We start from the raw sequence: 12,258 nt of genomic DNA on the forward strand, positions 1-12,258 counted from the left end.
GAACACAATGTTGATACTTATATATAACATGTGTATAGAGTGTAATATCAGTAAAAGTCATGTTGGGAGGAGCCATTTAGGTGAGGGAGTGAGGGAAGCTGTCGTCTGCTGTGTGACATGTCATGCAGTGCAATTTGAACACTATGCAATTTGAACACCATACCAGCTTACTTCAAATTCAAATTCAAATGTTTATTAAGGTAAAGTACATACATACAAGGTGTGATACAAATATTGATGGATTTATAGAGGTAGTAAATACAATGCCTAAAGCCACTATTACGCAAAGCGTTTCGGGTAGGAAAAATACTAAAGACTAAAACTTAATACTAATTGAGATTAAAGTATAAATTGTGTTGAGAAAATATAAAAATAAAAAAGGGGGGAAACATGGCATAAAAATAGCATATATACAATTTGGTCGACAAACAGCATTGCTTAAAATAGCAGACATGGGTTGACATTTAGGGGTAAGGCAGGTTACAGGGAGTTAATTAGGTAGTGCTTAGTTTTTATCTTAAACTGGTTGGGAGAGGTACAGTCTTTAATATGATTGGGAAGGTCATTCCACATTCTGGGTTTGTAACTTGTACAGTTATGGTGAATAAAACATGTAGATATTTATATATAATGTGTGTATATAGTGTAATAACACCATAAACAGTATTGTGGGAGGAGTAATGATGGCGAGTTAGGTGCTGAAGGAGTGAGGGAGGGCTGGCTGGGTGTGGCAGCCCACTCTTGTTTTTTGGACTCACCATACCAACTATGTGGTTCACTATGGTGAACACATATGTTGATTGATAGGTATATACAATGTGTGTATATAGTGTAATAACAGCAAAAACGCTGTTTGATTGATCGTAGAATATAATATACATGTCACGTATATGAGCCCCATAATTTTGAGAATAGTGATGTTCCGCACATTGAACTAGATAAATTCCACAAATTACACACTTTTGAATATTACAGCAAAAAAAAAAAAAGCAGTGAAGAAATGAATGAGAAACATCAAAATAATTGTGAAACATTATATTCGGGGCAACTGCCTCCCCACGGGGTGGCGGGGCCGACTGACCCCAAGTGCTCCATTGCTCAGAGCTCAACTTCCCAGTTCCATTGCAGCTAAAGTATGTCACATACAATAAAAAAAAATTTTAGTTTCCAGTGATCAGAGACTGCATTTTAACAATATAAGATAATATAATTTTTTCAAAAGAATTTATTTTGGGCGCATCACGGGTGTGTCGTATTTTAATGCAGAGCAGTGCAGTGATTTTTTTTATCACAATCTTTAAGGGGCCTCACGGTTGAACGAGGCTGTCAAACAACATAACCAAAACAGTAATTATCAAAAGGTACCAAGCCAGGGAGACTATGTAGCAACAACATAACCAGGCCTAACCTTAACATAATCAAGACTAACCTTACCCCAACAGTATAACCTAACTTATTATCTAGAATCAACCTGGCAACAGTATAACCTAACTCATTAGCTAGACTCAACCTGGCAACCGGAAGAAGCTTGCACTAGGAAATAACGACCTTATCTACTGGTCAATTCCTTGTACAGGGTTCACTCTCAGAATGTACAGACTTGACAAACCCATGAGAGACCGGTATATTGTATAGCGTTGTCATTAACGGGAATCCTACTAGCCAAGGCTTAGCGTGGCTTCTCTAACCATAGAGGCAGCTGTCCGTACTCCAGTAACTGATCAGACCTAATGAGTAGGACACAAAAAAGGTCCTGTTGTTTAATAGTGGTTTGTCATCCTTACTCTTAAAAGGAAGTTAATCTGACCAAAGTTTATCTATCCTATCTTTAACTTACCTTATCATTATCTTATCCTAACCTATCTTTATCCTATCCCAATCTATCTTATCCTCTATCTTAATTAACTTTATCCAAATCCAGCCTGACCTAAGGGACCTGCCCGAAACGCTTTGCGTAATAGTGGCTTTAGGCATTGTATGAACTAGCTCTATCTATAAATATATCAATTTTTGTCAAATCTCTTGTATGTATGTACCCTACCTGAATAAACATTTATTTATTTATTTACTTATTATTTATAAGTGTTGGAAGGCTGAGGGGCAGGGGGGTGGGGGGTGCAAGGAGCCGCCCGGCTGGCCCACACACAGCTCAGGTGTCATTATGGTGACTGACAGCCTGCCTAAACCCTGGATATGTATCTAGGCGTGTCACGCCACACTACTCACATTCCCACCTTCCTTCACCAGTTTCAAAGCAACAGAGAAACATTCCTCAGTGTTGACACTCGCCATGTTTTGACGTTTAGCAGAAGGAAAGAATGCATTCACGCCTGCACGAATATTCCCATTTATATTCTGCAGTATTTAATAATTATATCAGTCCATTTAATATAATCTCTAAATTAAACTTGCAATCTTTATGTATATATATATATATATATATATATATATATATATATATATATATATATATATATATATATATATATATATATATATATATATATATATATATATATATATATATATATATATATATTATTAAATATGACCGAAAAAGTAAGATTAATAATTCTAACACGAATTTTCTCAATCTTTCGTACATTTCTTTTCACTGTTGGAGGTAATTCAAAAATCAATTCTCCAAAATTCATTTTTATTTTAAATGAATTTAAATGAATAAAATAAATGAAATAAAAATGAATTTTGGAGAATTGATTTTTGAATTACCTCCAACAGTGAAAAGAAATGTACGAAAGATTGAGAAAATTCGTGTTAGAAATATTAATCTTACTTTTTCGGTCATATTTAATAATATATGTCTACAGGAAAGACTGCTACCAAAATATACTAATATATATATATATATATATATATATATATATATATATATATATATATAATAATAATAATAATTTTTATTTAGGTAAGGTACATACATAAAGAGATTTTACAAAGTTTGTTGGCTTTATAGATAGAGCTAGTACATACAATGCCTAAAGTCACTATTACGCAAAGCGTTTCGGGCAGGAAAAACATTAATGACTAAAGCTTAAAACTAATGGGTAAAAAGAATAAGATGTGTTGAGTACAAATAAAAATAGAGGTAAAAGAGGGGGAAACATTGTTGAAAAAGCAGCACAGATACAATTACAAATTATTACAGAAAATTACATTCAAACAGCGTTGATTTGAAAAACAAAAAAAAAACAAAAAACATACATGGGTTGACAACAGAGGGGTAAGGTGAGTTACAGGGAATTTATTAGGTATAGCTTCGTTTTTAACTTAAACTAGTTGAAAGAGGTACAGTCTTTAACATGATTGGGAAGGTCATTCCACATTCTGGGCCCCTTGATTTGTAGAGCATTTCTGGTTTGATTAAGTCGTACTCTAGGAATATCAAAACTGTATTTATTTCTGGTGTGGTGCTCATGGGTTCTGTTACAACCTTCTATGAAGCTTTTGAGATCAGGATTGGCATTATAGTTTAGCGTTTTATATATGTATAATACACATGAGAGAATGTGCAGTGACTTAATGTCTAACATATTCAGAGATTTGAGTAGGGGTACCGAGTGATGTCTGGGGCCAGAATTGGATATTGTCCTAATAGCAGCTTTGTGTTGAGTAATTAGAGGACGTAAGTGATTTTGGGTAGTAGAGCCCCAAGCACAAATACCATAGTTGAGATATGGATAGATAAGGGAGTAATAGAGAGTCACCAGGGCAGGGCGTGGTACATAATATCTGATCTTAGAAAGAATGCCCACAGTTTTTGAAACTTTTTTTGATATGTTTAGAATGTGTCCCTGGAAATTCAGCTTGTGGTCAATGAGAATGCCAAGGAATTTGCCATCTAATTTGTTACAAATTTGGGTATTGTTTATTTTGAGATTTATTTGATTAGAGGATTTATTGCCAAACAGAATATAGAAAGTTTTGTCAATGCTAAGGGTGAGTTTGTTGGCAGTTAGCCACAGATGGACTTTATTAAGCTCAGTATTTACTGTGGCATTTAGAGCAAGGGGATCAGGACTGGAGTAAATGAAGGTTGTGTCGTCTGCAAATAGAATTGGTTTGAGGTGTTGGGAGGCATTTGGAAGGTCATTAATGTAGATGAGAAAGAGGAGAGGGCCAAGTATGCTGCCCTGGGGAACACCAATGTTGATGGGTAGGGTGGGAGAAATTGTATTATTCACAGAAACACATTGGAGCCTGTCAGTAAGGTAGGATTTGAGGTATTGTAGGGAGTGTCCTCTGACACCATAATGATGTAATTTAAGAAGAAGGTTTTGGTGGTTGACAGTATCGAAAGCTTTACGCAGGTCCACAAATAACCCAACAGGGAACTCATTTTTATCAAGCTGTATGAATCGAGTTAAGCATACTAATAAGTGCATCGTTAGTGCTTTTTTGGGCCTGAAGCCATATTGGCAAGGGCTAAGTATATTGATTTGGGTAGCTTTATCATTTCATAAGAACAAAATTAGAGAAAATATATTAATTCAGGAAAACTTGGCTTAGTAGGCAAATCGGGCCTTGCATAGTTGGCTGAGAAGTGCGTTCTGGCTACTAGGTACGACATATATATATATATATATATATATATATATATATATATATATATATATATATATATATATATATATATATATATATATATATATATATATATAACTAGGAAATAACGAAATATACTAGGAAATTTATTTATTTATACTATTTATTTATACTGTACTCTCAAAAGAGTACCTACGATGCAATTATTAGTCTCCTTGATATAATTTACTCAGCTCTTGACAAAAATGAGTTTCCAATTGGACTCTTCATTGACCTGAGAAAGGCCTTTGATACTGTTAATCATGATTACCTCTTAAGTAAACTCCATCATTATGGAATCCGAGGCCATGCACTGGACTATATCCAATCTTATCTTAGTGATAGACACCAATGTGTAGCCATCAATAATATAATCTCTCCCATTCTACCAATAACCGTTGGAGTGCCTCAGGGCAGCATCTTGGGACCCCTACTATTTCTTATATACATTAATGATCTGCCTAATGTCTCTAACATTCTGAAACCTATTTTGTTTGCTGATGATACTACCCTCATCTACTCCAACCCCAACCCACATACACTAAATGGTGTTGTTAATAATGAACTAAAAAAAGTCCACTTATGGATGTCAACCAACAAACTAAGACTTAACATAGAAAAGACCTACTACATCCTATTCGGAAGCAAATCTACAAATGCAATTCAGCTTCAGATTGACAATGCAATGCATCATTAGCAATAAAAATGATGGAAAGTTTCTAGGCATATTCCTAGACAAGAGACTCAACTTCAGTACCCACATACAACACATAACTAAGAAAGTCTCTAAAACAGTTGGTATACTCTCCAAAATCAGATATTATGTTCCTAACTCTGCTCTCATCTCTCTATATTATGCACTATTCTATCCCTATCTCAACTATGGTATCTGTGCATGGGATTCAACCACTGCAAACCACCTCAAGTCCATCATCACCCAGCAAAAATCAGCTATCAGAATAATATCAAATTCTGCTTTCAGACAACACACAGCCCCCTTGTTTAACTCCCTAAACATGCTAAACATAATCTCACTCCACAAATTTACTTGTGTCAACTACATTTACAAAACCCTGTTCTTAAATGCAAATCCTTGTCTGAAACTCTTCTTGGACAGATGTAATAGGACCCATTATCACCACACCAGAAATAAATATCTCTTTGATATCCCCAGAGTTAAACTTAATCTGTGTAAACACTCTATGCAGAGTGTAAAGGGACCCAGTTTATGGAACTCACTCCCTACTGAATTGAAAAGCTGTCCAACTTTTACATCATTCAAAATCAATACTAAAAAGTACCTAATTTCATCTTCATAGCTTTTCACTTTTTGCCTTAAAATTGCACTGTATCAATTGCTACCCAATCTCCCAACCTTTATGTTCCCAATTTGAACATCTTTACCATTGTGATCATTGCTGTTTTCTTATATGTGCTGCCAATCTGCTGTATGGTGATTATAAATCTTGTTTATCTGTATCTTTTGCTACCCAGTCTCCCAATCTTTATGTACCCAATCTGAACATCTTTACCATTGTGATCATTGCTGTCTTATATGTGCTGTCAATCTGCTGTATGGTGTCTATTAACCTTGTTTAAATTACTAATCAAGCTGTCAATGTAATCAATCAGAGCTTTAATATAACAATGTGCTTTAATATACCTACTTATCTCTCTCATCTCATTTTTCTCTTGTAATGTATCTTTATCATTTATCAATTCTGATTGAAATTATCTACTCAAAACTAATCTTAATCTACTGCTAGATTAAGGACCTGCCCGAAACGCTGTGCGTACTAGTGGCTTTACAAGAATGTAAATACTGTACTATCCAATGCATTCTCACCAACCAAATGTACCTTCTTGTATATATATAATAAATAAATAAATAAATAAATAAATATATATATATATATATATATATATATATATATATATATATATATATATATATATATATATATATATATATATATATATATATATATATGTCGTACCTAGTAGCTTTTTTAGTTAGTTTAGTTCATTTATTATGCACCCCATACCCATCTTGTGGGCGGTAGTGGAAAGGGTTACAGAGGCACATAATGGGCTCAGGGACTGAACCCCACAATTCATTTAGCTAAGCAAGTTACAATCTTGATGAGCTAGTTACAAAATTCAATATAAGTCATCACATCAACAATGGGTTCGAGATCGACCTCAAGTACAGGTTCTAAATTAAGCAACTGACATATGTGGAGAGCTAGTGTCAAAATTTATATGTTTGTCCTGCACACCGCCCCCCATCCAGTGGGCAGCGGTGGATAGGTTACAATCACTTAGTTACTACCTACAGTTAGCAAACTGGGGATATTTGGCTAAAATTTCTGGTAGCAGATCATTTTGAATGAAATATTGACACATCGCTGGAACATTGGTTATAGAATTGTCTCTAAATTCACGTATCTTTTCGCACTCCATCACATAGTGACGGAGGGTGTGCGAATAATTTTGTTGACACAGTTTACATTTGGTCAGGTCTACATCAGCAGATAATGAGAATTCCCAGAGATACTTGTAACCGAGTCTAAGCCGAGCAGTAGTAACATCTAGAAGTCTGCTGATTTTATTGGATGATCCATAGATGTGTGGCTCCTCTTGCATGATAGTATGATGATAGATGGAATTACTGGTGTCAATTTCACTTTGCCTCAGATCTACAAGATCTTGTTGAAGTTCTCGGTGTACAGCTGCTCTCAGATTGCTCATTGACAATCCAAGGTTACACTCAACGGCTCCTTTAAAGGCAGATTCTTTGGCTAACTTATCAGCTCTATCATGCATTCGGAGGCCAACATGAGATGGAGACCACATGAAATGGACTCTGTTACCATCCTTAGTAATTTTGTTGTATTTGTGTCTAGCTTCGGACACGAGCATGTTACAGTTATGTCTTAAAGAGTTGAGAGCATTTAAGGATGATAAGGAGTCACTTACAATTAATGTATCAAGTTTTGAGACTTGTACACATTTCAGTGCAAGGATCAAGGCAAATAGTTCAGTCTGAAGGGTAGAGGCCCAGTTGTTTATACGGACTCCCCACTCAAAGTATAGGCCATCGCCCATTGTCAGGACAACTGCACTTCCAGCTGCACCCGTGGTGCGGTGTAGGGAACCATCAGTGTATATAATTTGAGAGAGAGAATGCTCTGTGGACAGAGCATCAATATGGCTTAAGGCGTTGAGCTTTGCCTCAAGACGAAGCTTGGGCTGATCTCTAATTTGCTTCTTGGGTGGAAAGGGAGGGATTAAAACTGGAAAGGGTGTAACCTCCCACGGTGCAGGAAAGTGCCGCTGTTGTTTCTCTTGGTACAAATCATGAACCTGATACATTCTGAGTTGAGTTCCAGTTTTTGTTATCCATTTGGAACAATGCTGATCTTCAATAAAGAAATTCTGGAGGGCTTCTGTGCAAGGATTAGGATGAGTTAGCCTAAGCATTTTTATACCAATTTGACAGTTAATTTCAGTAACACGATCAACAACGCTCAGAATATTAAGTTCCTTTCTCATATTAAGTATCTTTGTGGTACGAGGGCACCCAAGGATTATCCTCAAGGCTTCGTTTTGCAATTTTTCAAGCCCTCCAAGCTTTCTTTCAGGCATCAAAGCAAGCAGAGGTGCAGCATAATCTACTAAAGATCTGATGTATGCAAAGTACATCATTTTGACAATTCTGACATTGGCACCATAGCCTGAGTGATGACCTGCAACAGCCTTGAGAGCTCGGAGCCTCTCTTTAAACTGACGACAGAGTCTGAATACAACAGGACCGTACAGTGGCACCTCAAGGCCAAGGTATTTGAATCTGTTTACATAGTCAAGCTGGGAGCCATCAGACAGTTGCATCTTGCGAACAGCTCCTCCCTGCCTGGGTGGGCGCCGATTTAATATCTTTGTTTTCTCTGCTGAGATAATTAAACCTAGGTCCTGACATGAGTCTAATACAGAGTTAAGAGTGTTCTGCGTGTTAGCATACCCAGCGGTGTGTATCATTATATCATCAGCATAGCTAATGATGTGGACGTTGGGTTTGCTCGGTACAGAGTTTAACAGCGTGTTTATTAAGATATTGAATAAGGTAGGACTGAGGACACCACCCTGCGGGGTGCCTAGTTCAAAGTCTCTTGTTACACTTCTATGCCCTTGGAAAAATACAGATGACTTCCTGTTGGATAAGTAACCCCTGATCCAACAAAGAAGCCGACCACCAATATTCATTCTTGCAAGCTCACTCAAGATAACATGTCTATTTGCAATATCAAAGGCAGACTTAAGATCTAGGAAGGTGGTATATGACTTTTCAGTGTGCAGGGTAAGAAAGGTGGTGATGCAATGATGCACACTCCTTCCATGCATGAAGCCATATATCTGGGGGGATAGCATTGTTCTTATTCGATGGAGGAGACGGTTTAGGACCATTCTCTCGAATGTTTTGCAAATGCAGCTAGTAAGGGAAATTGGGCGGAAAGCATTCTCTTGATTTGGCTTGGGAATTGGAATGATTATACTGTTGGTCCAAGAGTTAGGAAGTTCCCCAGTAACATAGCTCATATTATACAGCTCAAGTAGGGGATTCCCTGGTACTAAAGGGAGCAGACGCAATATGTCATAAGTGATACCATCTTCACCGGGGGATGTGGCTTTGCCTTTGTTTAGGGCCGCGAGTAATTCAAACTCAGTAAATGGCACGTTGCATTCATCTTCCTTGTGGAGCATGAAGTCAACGAGCCTTTCTCGATCTCCGTAACCAGCATTTAATCTGAACTGTATGTCTGGGGGAAGATTATTGAAGCTAGAGGTGGTTGCCCAAGCATCGACTAACTCGTTTGCTCTGTGTAGAGGGTGAGGGTGTGCTACTTGGCCGAGCTTATCGCCTTTAATTCTTTTAATATCCTTCCATGCCTGGCTGAGGGGGGTGTGAGAGTTGAGACTGTTAACAAAAGTTTCCCAGTTATCTTGCCTGAGCTCTGTCATGCGCTCCCTCGCCTTGGCTAGGGCTTTCTGAAAGAGCTTGAGCATTGCTGGCGTACGTGTTTCCCTATATGCAAGCCCAACTCGTCTGGCAGTGCGTTTCAAAGTACGCAGTTTGGGGTCATTGTAATAGGCATGGCGTTTATTACCTTTCATATCGTTGCGACTATTGTACCTAGTAGCCAGAACACACTTCTCAGCCTACAATGCAAGGCCCGATTTGCCTAATAAGCCAAGTTTTCATGAAATAATTGTTTTTCGACTACCTAACCTAACCTAACCTAACCTAACCTAACTTTTTCGGCTATCTAACCCAACCTAACCTATAAAGATAGGTTAGGTTAGGTAGGGTTGGTTAGGTTCGGTCATATATCTACGTTAATTTTACCTCCAATAAAAAAAATTGACCTCATATATAATGAAATGGGTAGCTTTATCTTTTCATAAGAAAAAATTAGAGAAAATATATTAATTCATGAAAACTTGGCTTATTAGGCAAATCGGGCCTTGCATAGTAGGCTGAGAAGTGCGTTCTGGCTACTAGGTACGACATATATATATATATATATGTCGTACCTAGTAGCCAGAATGCACTTCTAGGCCTACTATGCAAGGCCCAATTTGCCTAATAAGCCAAGTTTTCATGAATTAATTGTTTTTCGACTACCTAACCTACCTAACCTAACCTAACCTAACTTTTTCGGCTACCTAACTTAACCTAACCTATAGAGATAGGTTAGGTTAGGTTAGGTAGGGTTGGTTAGGTTCGGTCATATACCTATGTTAATTTTAACTCCAATAACAAAAAACTGACCTTATACATTATGAAATGGGTAGCTTTATTATTTCATAAGAAAAAAATTAGAGAAAATATATTAATTCATGAAAACTTGGCTTATTAGGCAAATTGGGCCTTGCATAGTAGGCTGAGAAGTGCGTTCTGGCTACTAGGTACGACATATATATATATATATATATATATATATATATATATATATATATATATATATATATATGTCGTACCTAGTAGCCAGAACGCACTTCTCAGCCTACTATGCAAGGCCCAATTTGCCTAATAAGCCAAGTTTTCATGAATTAATTGTTTTTCGGCTACCTAACCTACCTAACCTAACCTAACCTAACTTTTTCGGCTACCTAACCTAACCTAACCTATAAAGATAGGTTAGGTTAGGTTAGGTAGGGTTGGTTAGGTTAAGTCATATATCTACGTCAATTTTAACTCCAATAAAAAAACATTACCTCATTCATAATGAAATGGGTAGCTTTATCATTTGATCAGCAAAAAATTAGAGAAAATATATTAATTCATGAAAATTTGGCTTATTAGGCAAATCGGGCCTTGCATAGTAGGCTGAGAAGTGCGTTCTGGCTATTAGGTACGACATATATATATATATATATATATATATATATATAAATAAATAAATAAATTGTAACGTAAAGTATGGTGACAAATAAACACAGACACTAAGATACTATATATATATTTGGTCGAATATACAGAAGTACACAGGTGATACGTTGGTGTGAGTTGAGCGCACTGAGTGTTGGTACAGTATCTCGCAAGTGTCTGCTCTAGACCACACTTGAAAGTAGACTAGTTAATGTTCGCTACACCGCTGCTTATATTGCTCGGGCATCTCACCGTGTTGCCCGGGCAACGCCTCACCTCATTCATCTCCAAAGGTTGACAGGAACATTAACACTATATTTGGAGCGAGTATATTATTGGGATAATCTACTCGCTACAGAATATATATATATATATATATATATATATATATATATATATATATATATATATATATATATATATATATATATTTATATATATATATATATATGCGAACAAGCCTGAATGGTCCCCAGGACAATATGCAACTGAAAACTCACACCCCAGAAGTGACTCGAACCCATACTCCCAGAAGCAACGCAACTGGTATGTACAAGATGCCTTAATCCACTTGACCATCACGACCGGACAAAATGAGGTGATAGCCGAGGCTATTTGAACCACCCCACCGCCGGCACTCGGATAGTAATCTTGGGCATAGCATTTTACCAAATCACCTCATTCTTTGGGGCACACGTGAGGAACACAAATGCGAACAAGCCTGAATGGTCCCCAGGACAATATGCAACTGAAAACTCACACCCCAGAAGTGACTCGAACCCATACTCCCAGAAGCAACGCAACTGGTATGTACAAGACGCCTTAATCCACTTGACCATCACGACCGGACAAAATGAGGTGATAGCCGAGGCTATTTGAACCACCCCGCCGCCGGCACTCGGATAGTAATCTTGGGCATAGCATTTTACCAAATCACCTCATTCTTTGGGGCACACGTGAGGAACACAAATGCGAACAAGCCTGAATGGTCCCCAGGACAATATGCAACTGAAAACTCACACCCCAGAAGTGACTCGAACCCATACTCCCAGAAGCAACGCAACTGGTATGTACAAGACGCCTTAATCCACTTGACCATCACGACCGGACAAAATGAGGTGATAGCCGAGGCTATTTGAACCACCCCACCGCCGGCACTCGGATAGTAATCTTGGGCATAGCATTTTACCAAATCACCTCATTCTTTGGGGCACACGTGAGGAACA

The 12,258-nt window shown here is 37.4% G+C and overlaps 1 protein-coding gene across 9 annotated transcripts in view; it reads right to left on the reverse strand.

Moving 5' to 3' along the window:
* The window catches only part of LOC138370587 (inositol monophosphatase 1), a 275,313-nt gene extending 272,972 nt beyond the window's left edge, over positions 1–2,341 (reverse strand). For all 9 annotated transcript variants that reach the window (XR_011230154.1, XR_011230153.1, XM_069334999.1 and 6 more), the window contains exon 1: positions 2,227–2,341. Coding sequence is in view for 7 of the 9 variants with exons in the window: in XM_069334999.1 (XP_069191100.1) it covers positions 2,227–2,292 (66 nt within the window). In the remaining 2 variants the exon portion in view is untranslated. The remainder of the gene's footprint in view (positions 1–2,226) is intronic.
* Between the last annotated feature and the right edge of the window lie 9,917 nt (positions 2,342–12,258).

The sequence above is a fragment of the Procambarus clarkii genome, chromosome 32 (genome assembly GCF_040958095.1).
Source record: "Procambarus clarkii isolate CNS0578487 chromosome 32, FALCON_Pclarkii_2.0, whole genome shotgun sequence".
NCBI lineage: Eukaryota > Metazoa > Arthropoda > Malacostraca > Decapoda > Cambaridae > Procambarus > Procambarus clarkii.